We start from the raw sequence: 17,601 nt of genomic DNA, 5'->3' as shown, positions 1-17,601 counted from the left end.
CTCTCTCTCTCTCTCTCTCTCGCTTCCCATCCGCCCCTCCTATGCCCTTCTCTTTTAGCAATATATTCTCTCTCTCTCTCTCTCTCTCTCTAGTTTCAAATTCAAATTTTAAGCTCAACTTTCACTTTTTGCTCTTAAACTCTCTCTCTTCAAGCTCTCTACCCTCTACTCCCTCAAGCTCTCCTTTGCTTTATCTCCGCCCTACCTCCACTCTTAAGCTCTCCATTCTCTCTATCCTTAAGCTCTCAATATGTAAGTATATTATATTAAATTTCAACATTGAGTATAGGCTTGAAAATTATATGTACAATTTTTTTCAATGGATGTAGCATTCGATGTAGGTCCAAAATTTATTGATATTAGACAGTACTAATTGAATGCCATGGGATGTGACAACCTTGATTAGGAGATCAGCTCGAGGAGTGAGCTTTTGTATCTTATCACCAAGAGTGTGTATATAAGCATGACATACGAAGACTTTGAATTGGAAAATAATAGACCGAGTGTGAGAAGATGCCTCGAAGGGGGTCTTTTGAGGGACTCTTGTAGTTCAATAGTGGTTGAGGATTTACATTAAAATGTTAATAGCCTTGATCCAAAGGTGCTCAAGAAGCTTTGGTGTAAATAGCATAGAGCATGCCATGTTCATCATAGTTCAATTTCTATGCTCTATGACTTCATTTTGAGAGGGGGATTGAGTTGGCACAAAGTGTCATGCTCCTACAGAAACTTGGTAAACTCGTGGGAGATAAACTTATGAAGAGTGCGAGTGGAAGCAAAAAGGTAAATATGTACCCGCTAGTAGACTTGTGAGTATCCAAGTCACCCACCATGTTTGCATCACAATAACCCTACAGATCTAAAGCACCCTTTCCATAGCAAATACATTTTCTTTGTGTGCCCTTAAGGTACCATAAGATGCATTTCACTGCTTCCCAATATGCTTTGCCAGGATTTGGCATAAACCTACTGACAACTCCCATTGCATGAGCAATGTTAGGTCTTGTGGCCACCATAGCATACATGAGTGAACCACAAGCTGAAGCATAAGGAATATCTTGCATAGAGCTGGTTGCCTTATCATCTTTTGGGCAATCTACTTTGCTAAGCTTAAGATATGGTGGTAAAGGAATACTAAGTGGCTTAGCATCAGCCATAGAAAAACGATAAAGTACTTTGCTGATGTACTTTTCTTGTGAGAGAAAGAAGAGCTGCTGCTCTCTATCTCTTGTCAAACTCATGCCCAAAATGTGTTTAGCTACACCCAAGTCCTTCTACTGTCTTTTTAGTGCATTAACTTGGCTTTTATACTTATTAGCAATAAGCATATCATCCACATAAAGCACAAAGATTATAGGGCTTCCATCATGAGCCTTCTTTATATGTAAGTAGTGATTTGCATTGCTTCTTTTAAACCCTTGTGAAAGTATGAAGACATCAAATTTTTTATACCACTGTCTAGGAGCTTGTTTTAAACCATACAAGCTTCTCTTAAACTTGCACACCAAATGCTCCTTTCCTAGCATAACAAAGCCCTTTGGTTGTTTCATGTACAACTCTTCTTCTAAATCACCATGCAAGAATGCAGTTCTAACAACCATCTGATCAAGTTCAAGATCCATAGATGCTACAATAGCAAACAATACCTGAAGAATGGTCATTTTGACAATAGGTGAAAAGACTTCTTGAAAGTCAATCCCCTCTTTCTGTGTATAGCCCTTAGTCCAAGCTTGGCGTTGTATTTTGGTTTTCCATCCACACACTTGATTTATAGGCCTATTTATTAGGCACACTTGATTTATAGGCCTATTTATTAGGAATAGCTTTCTTGTCTTTGGGTAATGGAACCAAATCCCAAGTATCATTTTGATACAATGACTTCATTTCTTCTTGCATAGCTAGCTTTCACTTTTTCTTTAACTCACATGATAATGCCCCTTTAGACGTAAGAGGCTCACCTTCGTCTGTGAGCAAAATGCAGTCCAAAGAGGGATCAAACCTTTGTATAGGTCTCCTGAAACGAGTAAACCTTCTTACCCAATGATTTGTGTTATCAGGTAATGGATCCACATCCAAAGGAATGGCAATGACCTCATTATTTGGCTGTTGAACTGCATGTTCAGGTTGTTGTAATACATTTTCAGGCTGTTGTAATTCATTTCAGCATGCTGATTTTGTTGCCCAAGGTGGTTTTCAGCATCCTTTTGTTGCCCATTTTCATGTGGCTCAATGATGATACGTTGGTTATCATAACTAGTGTCAAATGGAGCTGAATTTTCAGTGGCTAATGGTTGTTCAAGTGATTGATCATGTTGAAATTTCACTTTTTTTTTTGTCTAAGTCATTAGATGTGACATTTTTCAGCAGCTTTGACTCATTAAATACCACATTGCGGCTACGTAGCACTTTTTTCATGCTTGGAATTGAGACTCTATAGCCCATTTCACCTTCATTTCCATAACCCATGAAGATGCCTCAATGAGATTTTATGTCAGGTTTGGTTTTGCTATTAATAGGTACATGTACATAGCATTCACAGCCAAAGACTCGTAAGTGGTCATATGAAGCAAGTTTGCTAGACCAAACCTCTTCAGGGATGCCTCTTTTAAGTACATGATGTGGAGTGGTTGCAAATATGCACCGCGGTTTTAAGTGTCTCTCTCCAAAATGATTGCGGAAGATTAGCTGTGGACAACATGCATTGAATCTTCTCACATAACGTGTGATTCATTCGCTCAGCCACACCATTAGATGACGGATTATAAGGAGCTGTAAGCTCCTGTTTAATCCCATTGACATCACAAAACTCACTGAATTCTTTAGATACATATTCTCCCCCATTGTCCGTTCTTATGCATTTTAATTTTAAACCCTTATGAGTACTAACAAATGCATAAAAATTTTTAGAAGCGTCTAATGCCTTGCGTTTCTGCTTAAGTAGGTAAACCCATAGCTTTCTAGAATGGTCATTAATAAAAGACACAAAATAACAAAAACCACTATGAGTTTTTATTGGCATGGTGCATACATCAAAATTGACTAAATCCAAGATATATGCCTTCCTAGAGGCTCCATGAGAGTATGAACTCTTAACATGTTTTCCCAAAACATAGACATCACAAAAGTCGACTTTTAAATCCTTTTGGCTCATGTGTCCAAGACGCTTGTGCTATAACTCCGTGTGTGACCGCACTTCAGCAACTACAACAAATTTTCTAGGAAGTGCCTTGCAGTAGAGACATAGTTGCACTCGTACGTAGTACGAATTGGTTCGTACTATACGGTTCGTACCGTACCGTACGAATTCGTACGAAATTTTGTGTGTGTGTGTGTGTGTGTTTACGTGTTTGTTGTTGTTGGTGGTGGTTTGGGTTGTTGACTGTTGTTGTTGTGGTGGTGGTGGTGATTTTGTAGCCTTGATCGATCAACTAAGAAAGGGGGTGGAAGCTTGATTAGACTCCTCATACATGTTTTGTTATGATTTATCCTAGAGCCAAAGGCCATACATAAGGTATTCAAGCAGTTCCAAACGTTTCTAATTGATATTTCATCATTTTTCACAATATGTTAGTGTCATCAATAAATAAATTCAGCACCATTTGAGAATCATCAAGTAGCTTAATCCTATTGATTTTACCTTTGTTCACAGCTCATTTTGCAACACCCAACCCAAAGCATTAGTACACATTGCTAATAAAACTAGGCCAGAGGATAGCTTGGCCTAATGTACCTTCTGAGAGTACATGAATTAGTGAATGCACCATCGATAGCTGCTTTAGCCTTAACAATGCCAAACAAAACCATAACAAAATTCATAAATCCTTTACCAAAACCTTTGGTGGTTTGTTTGGTAATTGTTGGTCTCACAGATCATTTTGGCCTCTTGTAGATGTTAGTAAAGCATCTCATGTCATTTCATCTCTCTCTCTCTCTCTCTCTCTCTCAAGCATACATGCCTCTTATTTGTATGATCATTCATGTATGATGTATCCACTCCTATGTATGTACTTGTAAGTTGTAGCGCATGTTGCGCACGCGGCATATGCCATAGAGGTTTTGGCGTGTTACCCTCAAGTATTCATCTTATATACTCCAATAGCATTGCTATTTAGACTCTTAATATTTGTTCTATCATCTATAGTTCAAAATAATGAAGTTAATTTTTTTTCGTACTGATATCATACCGTACCTTATAAAATCTTAAGGTACCATTCAGTACCGTATTTTATCGTACTGTAACGTACCGTACTTTTCGTACCTGACAACTATGAGTAGAGATAATATAGAGTTTCTTTTTTACCACCTCTAGTGACTAGCATAGACCCTTTCTGTATCTTCCACATTCACCACCAAAAGTAGTGAAGTAATCCTTGTTGTCTAGCTGCCCAATAGAAAGCAAACTCTTCTTAATGCTAGGTACATACCTAACATCATGAAGGATCAATTCTTGATCATTTTCAAGAGCCAGGTGTATGATGCCCATTCCTTCAATATTACATGCATGGCTGTTGCCTATATAGACTTTCCTAATATTACCTGCTGCATAAGAAGAAAAGCACTCCAAAGATGGAGTTATATGAGACGAAGCACTGTTGTCAACAATCCACGATTGTGACAAACCATCATGAGTTGACAACAAAGCATCTATCACATCTCTTTTAGTGATATACATGTCCTCCACTGTCATAGCATGTGGATCTGAAGATGCAACCAACAAATCGGCATCTTTATCTTCTTCTATCTCCTCAATAATAACACTAGATATTGCATTTAATTTTTCTTTTTCTTTAGGAGTAGAGCTGCCATCCTTTTTATTCTTTTTGCCCTTTTCATTAGCTTGCTTCTTGCATTTTTGTTCCTTTTAAAGTAACTGCAATTGGGCTTTTTATGCCCTTTGCGACCACATTGATAATAAGTAACATCTTTCTGTTTTTCCTTGCTTTTGCTGAGATTTCTATTCTTATTTTCAGCATTTGATCTTTTTTCAGTTCTTTCTCTTACATTGTAGGCTGACCCACTATGTTCCCCACTTGCCTTGCATCTAATCTCTTCATTGAGAATAGAACCACACACACCATCAAATGTCAAATTGGGGTTGTTGCTCAATGACACAACCAATGCTTCCCATGAATCGGGTAAAGTCATGAGCAAGAAGATAGCCGTCAATTTAGGATCAAAAGTTGGCAAGCCTGCGTTATGTAATTGACTCAAAATACCAGTGAAAGCATTCAAATGCTTTGAGGTAGGCTTAGACTCATCAAGCTTCAAGTTTACCAACTTTCGCATGAGATGTACTTGATTGATAGAAGTTGTATTCTGATATGTAGCCTTGACTTTCTCCCAAACTGCATAAGTAGTAGCAAGTCCCTTGATATCAACCAAGATATCATCTGTGACAACCATATTAACGTAAGTAAGGGCCTTTTTATTCATTTTAGCCCAATCCTAATCTGACAAAGCAATAGGCTTATGTTCTGCCAAGGCATCATCACAACTTTAGAAAGAGTATACCCTGTAGGCTGTATACGATCTTTCCAAAGATCAAAGCCATTGCCATCAAATTTATAAATCTCAAAAAGATTCTTTGTGTCAGATGTAGATGCACTGCTAGCCATCTTCAGCAATAAAAGACTGCAATAAAATGCTGAATACTTTCGGCCAATTAGCAAATTTACTGAATATAATAGCAAGTATACACACTTGTACTTCCAAGGTGTCCAAGAAGCAGATGTTTTGCTGCAATTTCAGTCTCAAGGACTGATTACAATTTACAGCATGTACACAAATCAAATCTGATACATGCGCATGAATGGTGTCCAAGAAGCAGATGTTTTGCTGCAATTTCAGTCTCAAGGACTGATTACAATTTACAGCATGCACACAAATCAAATCTGATACATTTGCATGAATGACAGCTCCCACTTTAGTAATACATCATCATAATGCCCAAATGCAATGACCCAAGTGCTGTATATACCACTGTTTCATTGCATAACGAGCATTCAACAATACATATACCAAGAGAAGCTGCCGTTTTACAACATTTGAAACATTCCAAGTTTAAATTTCTCCCATTTAGCAATGAATTTGCTGCAAATTTCACTGTCAAGGTCCAAATCGACTCGAAGTGCAACACTGATGTGAAAAACCCCAAAAATTTTTGCAGTGAAATTGCCCTATTGCTTCAATACATCTTTCCAAGCATCAAATATGGGCAAATGTTGCAGAAATTTTACGAATTGTGCAAAATCCCCAAATTTCGGGGTTTAAGAGTGCACAAATTTGAATGAAATTGGCTCAATTGAGCATAATTTCACTTATACATGAAAAGCCCCAAAAATTTCGAGGCATATACACCCAATGTGTGCAATTTATGGGTCAAGAGTTATTGTTATGCATGTCGGGCACCAAATTTGGGAAAAGCCCCAAATTTTCAAGTGTAAATTTGCATAGATTTGCATTTTGTTGTGTGTCATGCTGCCCGTTGCCCACGCTGCTTGGGCCATCGCCCATAGTCCGCCTAGCCTGTCGCAGTCTAGTCGTCCGTCCTGCATAAACTGTGCCTATCGCGTGCTGGAAGCTTGACGCCCATTGCTACCCGACTTGCCTGAGCTGGTCACCTGTTGCGTGTCTATTTGCTATCAAGTTAGCAATCAATTTATGTGCTATGCTAGAAGTAGGCCAACATGACCAAGAAGCAAACAATAATTTTGATTAGCAAGGTAAATGAATACTATAAGGATAGAGAATACCCTTGCAGTTTTGTGAAATAGTTTGAACAACTTTATGAGGCAAATAACCTAACATACGAAGATAAGAAGGCTCAAGCATTTGGATTGTGCTTAAGCAAAAATGCTAGGACTTGGTTCAAAAGTCTTGACATAATAGAGAAGTCCACGTTCTCCACCTGTTTGTCAAATTTGTCGTGTATGTTAGACTTATACTTGATGTTGACAGTTGTTGCTTGCCTGGTACTAGTCATGACTGCTAGCACTGATTCTCGTGCTTTGATACCAGTTTGAAGAGTGCGAGTGGAAGTAAAACAAAGTATGCACATTGATTGAGGTGCAACAATTGTTGAGTGAAGAGCGAGTGAGAGTGAGAGTTGACGGATAGGTGTATACTAGTGTGGTACACACAAATAATAAAAGAATGTAGTTATACTTAGAGTATGGTACAGTTACACCCGCAAGGGCGAGTTAACATGTGTAAAGTAATATACACACGGGAGTAGCGTAAGGGCCTTTACACCCAACACTTACCACCACTAGCATTCTTTATACAACCTACATGACGATCCATCTGGTTATGCACTCCAAGTACCTATAAAGAGAAGTAGGTGAATGCGTTAGATTTATGCTTTAGAAAATATACCCATATGTATTTAGAAATATCTTGAAACTACTATTAAAAAAAAAGTACAACGTGCCATTAAGGGCAATAGTGGGTGTCGGCCTACCTACCAAGATCAACATGAATCAATCTTAAGGGCATCTGAGCTCTATGTGAGGTTTGTTGAGGGAATGGTGTGCATTGTTGTTTTCGGAGTTGACAAGTTGGACAGACATCCTTGGATACTTCAAGGCGGGGTACTATTTGACATCATGACAACTTATAGAGCGAGTCATACCCAACGTGTTCGAAGGAATAATGCCAAAGACGCTCATTGTTTGTAGGCTTCCATGTGGTGGCTAAAGTTTGTAAGTGGTGGAACTCTTAGTCCTTGGTTGTTGGGAAAGAAACCGAGTCATCATGCAAAGACCATTAGGTTGTGTCTTGCCTCGAGTAATCACTTAACTCTTTTGAGAGTGTAGGATCTCGACTGTGGTTGCAATAAAGAAAGATGGTCGCCCCAATTGACAAAGCTATTGAGTGGATAAAAGGTGGGAACAAGGAGCACGTCTGGTTGGGTTCCAAGACAAGGTCCTGCAAGTTTTGAGAATATAGTATGTCTACGAAGTGGTATAGTGATGAAGAATTGTGAGGCGTCTAGAAAGAAGAATAAGGGGGGATAGAGTAGGTACAGTTGATGAGGATGAAGAACTGTGAGGTGTCTAGAAAGAAGAATAAGGGGGAATAGAGTAGGTACACAAGAACAGGATGAGAAGAGTGCTTATGAAGAAGGCTCGGGGATGCTCAAACCTTGCTCAATTGTCGGCTGAGGCAAATAGCATAACCAGAAGACCATTAGTAATTGCAATGGTGGTAAATTATGGTATTAATTGACCCATACTTGGATAAGCTTGGGTAGGTATTCCAGCTGTGAATATCCCAAAGGTGTAAGACGGAGGACGAACCTCGCTTGTAGGTGCATGTGCACCACTTGAAAGTAAAAGCGTAGAGATCCTAAATGTTGTGCCTATATTTGAAGAATCCCTTGATGTTGTGTGTGAAGTGACAGACGATATTTGAAGGGGGAAGCTAAAGATGTGAACAGTAATGGAGATGCAACGAAAGAAATGGGTGGGATAGGTGGGTTTTGAAATTGAGGTGTAAATGATGTGGATGTAGATGCATTAAATTGATTTTGTTGATTTAATGATGAAAATTAAAATGTTAATGAAGATGTGTAATGCAATGAAGATAGAATATCAAACTCATTCTGACTTTGAAAAGTATAGTTCAAAGAAGAAAAAGTGGAAGGAGAGTTATCAAACTTTTTCTTATACTCCTCTCTATATGTATTAATATACAAGAATTGATCTTCAAGGGAGGCTTTTCCATGATCAATATACTAAATTCTATCTTTCTTATGATCTTTACGAAAATGTTGCAAAGGAGTAGATGCAAAAGAAGGAGGAGGAACATAAGCACAAACTTGCGTATCTTGCATTGGAGTAGTAGGAAAAGCTTGAAAGAAAGAGACATAGTTTGGATCTCTTTCTTCAACAGTGGATCCATTCATGATGGAGGTCTAGATGGCCATGCAACATTGTAATAAACCTTTTGTATATCAATTGTTACCAAGACATATTGGCTCAATGATTCCAAATTGATTTAATGCTCATGTACTTTGAAAGGTGACTTATATTATTTAAGTGTTTCAAAAAATGATCAAATGTTTTATCTTTCTATTTAAGGGTGGCCAATGGCCAGAACACCCTATAATTATACTTTGGTCATTGTTGATGAGATGCCCAAGAGAAATTAAAAGTTTAGTTGGGGGATTGGATTGACCAAAAGCTCAAATGACTAATACTTTTATACTCACATAGTCACGTTGACTAGAAGGCCATATAATGAGCGGTTTCATAAAGTGAAACTAAATGCTCATGATCGAAAAAACAAACTATGAATTGGTGAAACTATCTAATAAGCTCTCCAAAAGCTAAATTTGGTGACTTTTAAAATTTAGGAGGTTACTATTTTTGGAAGTTACGCAAATGGAAATTTTGTTCGCGTCAAAGACTCTAGAATTTCTCAAGGAACAATTTTATTTTTAGTAGCTATCTTAAAATCCTAATTATTTGAGAGATTTTTAGAGTAGAAGGTTTGAAAGCTTCTTTATCTAGAAAAGTGACATGTGGTTGTGAGAAGGGGAAGACTGAAGCTCAGTTAAGAGTATATAATTAACAATGAAGAGAGTGAGAGTGAAGACACAATATAACTCCCCATGCAATTAACCAAGAGTAATGCAAGTACAAAGTATAATCCTTAAACCTTAGGGTTGTTAATGTGCGTTCACGCTCGAAAGGTGTAAAACATGATATGTGCGTAAATGGTGTACTCTCATAAGGAGAATAAAAAGTGCCCTAGTGTCCTACTGCGGACTACCGACACTCCTATGTGAGCGTAGGCGTGATTCAAATTTCACAAACCCCCTTGGAGTGAAAAGTGATCAGCATACAAGGATCATCCATCAGAGGAGATCTCACAAGGAAGAGCTTTGGTGAATATGTCTGCCACATTATTGGTGATAGGACAGTAGACAAGACTGATCTCCTGTATGTAACCTCTATTTGGGAAAGTGATAGTGGATCTCTATGTGTTTTGTGCATGCATGAAACGTTTGGTTCCGTTCTATTGCGATGGCATTTTGACTGTTAGTAAACAAAGGAGTAGGCTTTGTGATAGATATATTACTATTAGCCAGTAAATGTCTTAGCCATACACATTCAATTGTGGTAGTGAAAGCTGCCTTGTATAGCTTCACAAGATGATGTGGCAACAATGGATTGTTTCTTGCTAAGCTAAGAGATGCAAGATGAACCAAGAACAAAACAATTTCCACTCGTAGAGTGACATAAATCAAAATCACCAGCTCAATCTGAGTCACTATAAGCATATAGGTGCAGTGGTTCCCCCTTGGCATAAAGCTGTCAAAGAGTCCTAGTATCCTGCAAGTAACGAAAAACACACTTCACAGCTTGCCAATGTGACATGTGTGGGATGTGTATGTATTTGCTCAAGGTTGAAATTGCAAATTGAATATTTGGCCTTGTGTTGCATAAATAAATGAGACATCCAACTGTTGGAGCACATGTATGGATGTCAAACAAATCACTGTCATCATGCAAAGATAGCTTATGTCTAGTCTCCATCAGTGTGCAAACTGGCTTGCAATCCTGTAAGCCAAACCTCTCAAGGAGTCTACGAATATATTTGGACTGTGACAATCCAATGCCTTTAGCATCATCGATGAACTGAATGTCCAAATAGTAGTACAAAGGCCCTAAGTTTGACATTTCAAAAGTTTGTTGCAAACTTTTCTTGAATGCTGAAATCTAATCAGTATGTGTACTTGTGAGCAAAAGATCATCTACATAAAGACATATGACCAGCAAGGATTCCCTCTCTTTGCATACGTAAAGAATAGACTATGATGAGCTGTTAATGAACCCTTGATTGAGTAAAAAGGCATTGATTTTTGTATACCAAGCTTGGGGAGCTTGTTTTAAACTATACAAAGCCTTTTTTAGCTTACATATCGAGTGCTTGGATCCCTCAACTGCAAAACCAATGGGCTGCTATACATACACTTCTTCTTGATGTTCCCCATGTAAAAAAGCAATCTTAATACACAGTTCAACCATGATGGGCAGCCAAAGCAACCACAGATCGAATGGCAGTCATACGGGATGTTCCTGAGCAAATGTCTTCGCATAGTCAATGCCTTTCTTTTGCGCGTAGCCTTTGGCCACAAACCCGGCTTTATACTTATCAATGGATCCATTCGCATTTCTTTTCAGCTTATAGACCCACTTTGTACGAATGGCTTTCTTTCCAATAGGCAATGTCACTAAATCCCATGTTTGATTCTTTATTATACAATCAAATTCAGCTTGCATTGCTGCCATACTATGCACACTTGGTTGTGCATCCTCAAAACATTCAGGCTCCTCATCATCAAGTGTGTGTGCTGCCATAACAAACTCCATTATATTAGCATGATCATGCAGAGGAGCTTGTCTTCCAGTACGACCAGCGATAGGAGTATCCAAATGACTATCTTTCATAGTCTGCAAGTACCATCTAGGCATTTGCCTAGCCTCCTAACTATGTACAAGCTCTTGCTGAACCTCAAATTCAACATCTTGCTGAATATTAAGATCAAACATAGGCTGAATTTCTGCATTGCTTAATGGAGCAGTTGGGCTGAACATTGTGTTTATTTACTGAAGCTCCAGCTGTATCACTATAAGAAATGGGCAATAGTCTTTCAAACACATCATTTGTAGCTTGATATGTAGCAAAACTAGCAAGGGATAATTTTGATTTTTCATTAAAAATTACATCTCTATTGATAAAGAATCTCTTAGAAACATGATTATATAGTCTATATCCTTTGCTCTCACTACTATTCCCTACAAAAATGCATTTGACAATTTTGTTGTCCAACTTCTTTCTTAGCACATTGGAAATATGAGCATGCGCAAGACACCCAAAGTTACAAAAATGACCAACTGAAGGTTTTTGGCTATTCCAACCCTCAAAAGGTGTAACATTTTTTAATGCCTTGGTAGGGCACTTGTTCAAAACATAACTAGCACGCAAAACTGCTTCCATCCAAAAAGCCATGTGGCAAACTCTTAGCTTTTAGCATACATCTGGCCATCTCCATGAGTGATCGATTTTTCCTTTTTGCAACGCCATTCTGTTGTGGAGAATATGCAGTAGTATATTGATGGACAATGCCTTTCTAGTTCAAAAAATTATCAGCAAGGAAGACAAGTATTCCCCCCCTCGGTCCAAACGGAGAGTCTTAATCTTGTAGCTAGATTGATTTTTAGCAAGTGCAATAAAAGCCAAAAATGTATCATATACCTCTGACTTTTTCACCAATGAGTAGACCTAGCAATAATAACTAAGGTCATCAATGAAGGTGACGAAATAATAACATGGACCCAACGACTTTGTTTGCATAGGTCCACATACATCCAAATGCATAATCTGTAATCTGGCGGTTGCCTTAAAATGCATCCCTCACAAATATGCTTAGGATGTCTATCTAAGAGAGTAATCCATCTAGCATATGAGTACGCTGCATAAGCATCAAACTGCCGTAATTGACATGCCCCATGCGAGCGTGCCATAGCTCTGCTCGTGACATAGCAGGATTGAGAGTAGATGCTAAATAGATTGATTGATCAATCAAATAGGTATCTAACTCATAGAGTCTATGACATAATGTGCTAGTCAAAACCAACGTCAATAATTCTTTATCCCTGACCATACATTTGTTATCATCAAATGTGACTTGCATACCATACTTTACTAAAGAAGAAATGGACAACAAATTCTTCTTTATGCGTGACACATATAATGCATCCTGTAAACGGAGAGTAGAGCCATCAATGGCTTTCAAGACAATCTCCCCAATACCTCTAACAGGGTAAGATGCATTGGTGGCACAATGCACAGACTTGCCAACAGGAGTTGTAATAATAGAGGAAAAGAAATCCCTGAGGGATGTAATGTGCTTAGAAGCACCACTGCCAAAGAACCTAGTGCTAGCATCCTCAGTAGAGCTAAATGCTCTATTAGCCCAAGATGAGTCATAACTGCAAGTGTAAAAATAGTAGTCACAGTCTACAACAAAAGATGCAGACTCTATAGCATCCTTGACTCCTTCTCCTTAGCAATGCGCTTCTCACGTTTCGTGATGTAATGACCTGGCTTCTGACAATAGTAGCACTTGCCCTTCTTGGCTTGTGTGTCCCCTGTTTCTTGTTGTATTCTGTGAAGTACTTGAACTTTCAGAACTTTGTGGAGCATTTTTAGATTGGCTATCCTTCCCCTTTTGTCTCGCCATAAAAGCTTGTTCAGAGACTATTACATTCACCCCATTGTTCCTTCTTGTTTGCTCTTTTTCTGGGAGCAAACTAACCAATTGAAGAAAAGTAAGTGGCTACGGAGAAATTCTCATGGTGAGATGTAGGGCCGTATGAAAGGCCAAGTAAGAGGGTGGCGAAGAATTCATAGTAGTAGAGATCAATTGTGCATCCGAATAATACTCATCTACATTCATTAACTGCTTACACAAGTCTTGAATTTTGTTAACATGATCTTGCATGGAATCACCTTCATCCATCTTTACATTCTCAAGCTCTTTTTTCAAGAAAGAGATGCGTGTCTTATTTTTTCCAGCAAACATTTGCTCAAGTGTAAGACATGCTTCATGTGAAGAAGCTGCAAACCGTATGTGTAGGATTATAGACCGTTAAACTGCCAATGCAATCAGTGATAATGCTTGAGCATCCCGTGTGTCCCAAGCCTTTTGTGCTGTTGATCTCTGGGGAAGTGGCTAAAAAGCTGGAGCGGGCCTTTGACCACGTCCTCCTGTAGGAGGTGTTGCAAGAGCCACAACTCCAGAACGGATTTCCTCACCATTAACATAATTCCAAAGGTTTTTCGCAATCAGTACATTCTTCATCATGAAAGACAATAGAGAATAATGATTGCCATCCAATAAACCAAGAGCTCAATAAATTTGGGTGTTGTTGGTATAGGATTGAATAAGACGAGAGGCTGAGTTGAACTTAAGCCTAATCCTTGGTCTGATACCAAATGTGAGAAGGAGAAGATCAAAGCTCAGCTAAGGGTACACAGTTGACAGTGCCCAAAGATTTTTCGCAATCAGTAACATTCTTCATCATGAAAGACAATAGAGAATAATTATTGCCATCCAATAAACCAAGAGCTCAATAAATTTGGGTGGTGTTGGTATAGGATTGAACAAGACGAGAGGCTGAGTTGAACTTAAGCCTAATCCTTGCTCTGATGCCAAATGTGAGAAGGAGAAGATCGAAGCTCAACTAAGAGTATACAGTCGACAGTGAAGAGAGTGAGAGTGAAGACATAGTACGACTCCCAATGCAATTACCAAAGAGTGTAATGCAAGTACAAAGTACAACCCTTAAACCTTAGGGTTATTAATGTGCGTTCACACCCAAAAGGTGTAAAGCACGATAAGTGTATGAATTGTGTAATATAAGCACGTAAAATAAAATAAAATATAACTGGGAAAAAAAACCTCTCATAAGGAGAGTAAAATGTGTCCCAATGTCCTACTAGAGATCACCAATACTCTTTTGTGAGTGTAGGCGTGAGTCAAATCCAAAAGTGGCATCTAAAAGAGGACATGTGTCATTTTGAAGAGAGAAGTGTCTCTACACTTGTCATTTTTAGTAAATACTTGTCATTTGTAGCCTCTACTTTCCACTTTTGAGCGCCCAAGCCCCACACCTATACTCTATAGGTCTCTCTCTTCATTTGAAACAAGCTCTCATGCTGAAATTTTAGCTGCATGCTTTGTACTCTTCTATCTATCTCTCATCCAAGAAGCACTTTCTATTTAACTTCATCTATTTTAAGCACTAAAAAAGAGAATGAACTTACTGCTCTGAGATTGTAGAAATCAGGGTTTCAAAACCCTAATTTTCAGAATTGCAGCAAATCAACCTTTTTGTATATGGTTTAGGCACTTGGTGCCTATGGTCTTGTATCAATAAATTCTTGTCAAGGGGAAGGGGCCGGTTCCCCTCTCAATGTGGTGTCGACTCTTTTCTCTCTAGTAATTTTCATAGTGATAATTAATTGAGTTGATTAAGTTCAAAGTATTGCCATTCTAACATTCTTCCCTGTGCTTACAAACATCATTAGATTTAGGTGAAATGTCTGAAGAGAAAGAACCATTTTTACCTTCATCGAGTAGTTGTTGTTGAAGTGCTATCCTTTTGTTGAGCTCTTCAATCTTTTTGTGCTCTATGAGCCATGAGTAGCTTTAGTTCCTCGTCTATATCAAGATAAGATCTTGTTTCTCTAGGCTAGTTACTAGTATCTCCACTCTTGTCGGAACCTAGTGGGGTAGAGCCCACTCTTGCTTAGTTCTTGGCATAGGCTAATTTGGAGAGTGAGTTCTCAGCTTTGATATCATGTAAAGAAATGCTTCACTATAGAATTTATATACAATTGTACAACAAATGCATAGATTGATAAAGAAACACAATTATGGTTAGGTAACACAAAGACAACAAACACAAGAGATGAATAAATTTGAATAATGAATAAATACAATGCTCAATGCAGCAAACAAACTATGCAAGGTCTCCTGAAACACAACAAGAAGTCTCAAATAATGTTTGGCAGCAACATATACAACTCTATGATGGTTGGACGGGTGGACAGATGGGTAGACAATGCAGAAAACAGCAAAACACAGCAGTTGCGGATGATGTGGCAGCCAGTCAAGGTAGCTGATCAGCAAAATGCGTAGTGTAGAGGTTATATGATAACAACGGATTGGTGTTACTGAAGTTTTAGCTTGTAAAGTGTTAGCCACATCATTGAACTCCAAAGGTAGCTTGTAGAGAATAATCCCCATAAGATGGGCTTAAGGAAGGATAGATTGCAAGCTGCGAAGTTGATCCTGGATCTGTGTCACCATGAGAAAAATGACTGAATCGTATCAATTGCCTTGAACTTGATACTTTGTAGCTGTCCATACAGGGCCATAATTTGAATGGTCGATGGAGCCTTGTACATAAGCTGTAGCTTAACCCACACCTTTGGGGACGACTTGCAAGAGGAACCCCCGGAAGGACTTCCTTCGAGATGCAACAAAGGAGAGCTGAGTATGCTCAGGCATCGTTAGTACCAAGCGAGAATTGCTTGCTCATAGTTGTCTACATCCCAATCGTCAAGAATAAGATAGGGTATTTGGGGTAGATTACTTTTGTTTGACACTTCGTACTTTAGTACTTGTACATATGCTTTCACAGTTGTTAATACGCTTTTCTTTCCCACAGCCGCCTTTTTTTTTGGGGGGGGGGGAGCAGTGTCTTCCTCTTTTGGTGCACTGAATCCAATAGCAATAAGTGAATTAAATGCATATGGTTTGCTTGACTCGAGGATACAGACATGTAAATCATGTAGATCTCTCAGGTATTGGGATTTTTGAGGTTCAGATAAGCTCTCTATGGTTTACAATTAGGCTGATAAGACAGACAGTGCCACAAAATCTGGCAAATGATTGCTTCTGTAAAGTCTGATGTTTCAGTAAACCTTGTAAGTAGCCGAACAAAAATGATAAGCTCACATGCCTAGCTGAGAATTGAAAATGGTTTAACTTCCAAGGCTCTCCATGGTGCTGGATGTCTCCTCTCTCTGGGAAACCCCCCTTGAAGTGCATGTCGTGGGCTGTAGGCTGATGATATAAAAAGGTGAGCAAGGAAAATGGCAAAGTGTCTATGCTCAGGAAGTTGTAAATAGTACAATGCAAAGGTCTATTGATGTCATCTTAGCAGTCCATCATGTTCTTGTTACTATGGAATTGCCTGATTGATTACTTATGTACATTGTTCTAGTTGCATATGGGTAGTTATGCATATATGTTCACTTCTTTTGCTTCATACTTGATTTCTGTTACAGGTCAGTGCAATTGTTGAAGTAGACCCTGGAGTTCTAGGTGATGAAAGGGTGCAGCGGGCTGTTGAAGGCCGTTTTTTAGATTCTGCTATATCTGTTCGTGAAGCTGCAATGGAGCTTGTTGGCAGGCATATTGCATCTCATCCAGATGTTGCTGTAAAGGTGCATGACTGAGTTTTGTATTCTAAGACAGTTTGAATACCTGAAAGATTGCCTGGCTGAAAACTTGGCTTATTTGTGCAGTACTTTGAGAAAATTGCGGAACGGATCATGGATACTGGAGTCAGTGTCCGCAAACGGGTGATTAAAATTATCCGTGATTTATGCATATCCAAATGTGAATTTGCTAAAGCAACTGATGCATGCGTTCGCATCTTGTCTCGCATCAATGATGAGGAAACTAGTATACAGGTCAGACTCACAATTATTTTTTATGCTTCATTGTGTAGAAAGCAATAGTTGTCTGCATAATATGTACATCTCGACATGTGCACATGCACATGTGTAAGCACAAACACGTTTTGTGAGACCACCCACAGCATGCATGTAAACAGACAAACACGGTTTCACAAAGCTTGCATTGTCAAGAGGGCCCAAAATCTAGTCTAGGCAAAGAAGCATGTCCTTCATGGACCACAGAAATGGGAAACCTACATCACGCTATCCTTCAGACTTCCTGATCAAACAATATGAAAACAAAACCTCTTTTCATGATTTTTCAGGTGGTTGCAATCA

At 38.8% G+C, this 17,601-nt stretch overlaps 1 protein-coding gene across 2 annotated transcripts in view; it reads left to right on the top strand.

Annotated features, from left to right (window-relative positions):
* The window catches only part of EMB2773 (PHD finger family protein), a 115,555-nt gene that overhangs the window by 52,215 nt on the left and 45,739 nt on the right, over window positions 1-17,601 (top strand). The window contains exons 15-16 of one of the 2 annotated variants that reach the window (XM_087678833.1): window positions 16,870-17,028; window positions 17,110-17,166. In XM_087678833.1, the coding sequence (XP_087534959.1) occupies window positions 16,870-17,028; window positions 17,110-17,166 (216 nt within the window). Of the gene's footprint in view, window positions 1-16,869; window positions 17,029-17,109; window positions 17,278-17,601 lie in introns of both variants that reach the window. The other variant, XM_087678831.1, reaches the window with a different exon arrangement.

The sequence above is a fragment of the Lygodium microphyllum genome, chromosome 1, assembly GCF_053477565.2.
Source record: "Lygodium microphyllum isolate KBCC chromosome 1, Lygodium_microphyllum_v1.1.10, whole genome shotgun sequence".
Lineage (NCBI taxonomy): Eukaryota > Viridiplantae > Streptophyta > Polypodiopsida > Schizaeales > Lygodiaceae > Lygodium > Lygodium microphyllum.
The sequence above is the reverse complement of the archived record's forward strand: the minus strand, read 5'-3'. Positions and strand labels throughout refer to the sequence as shown.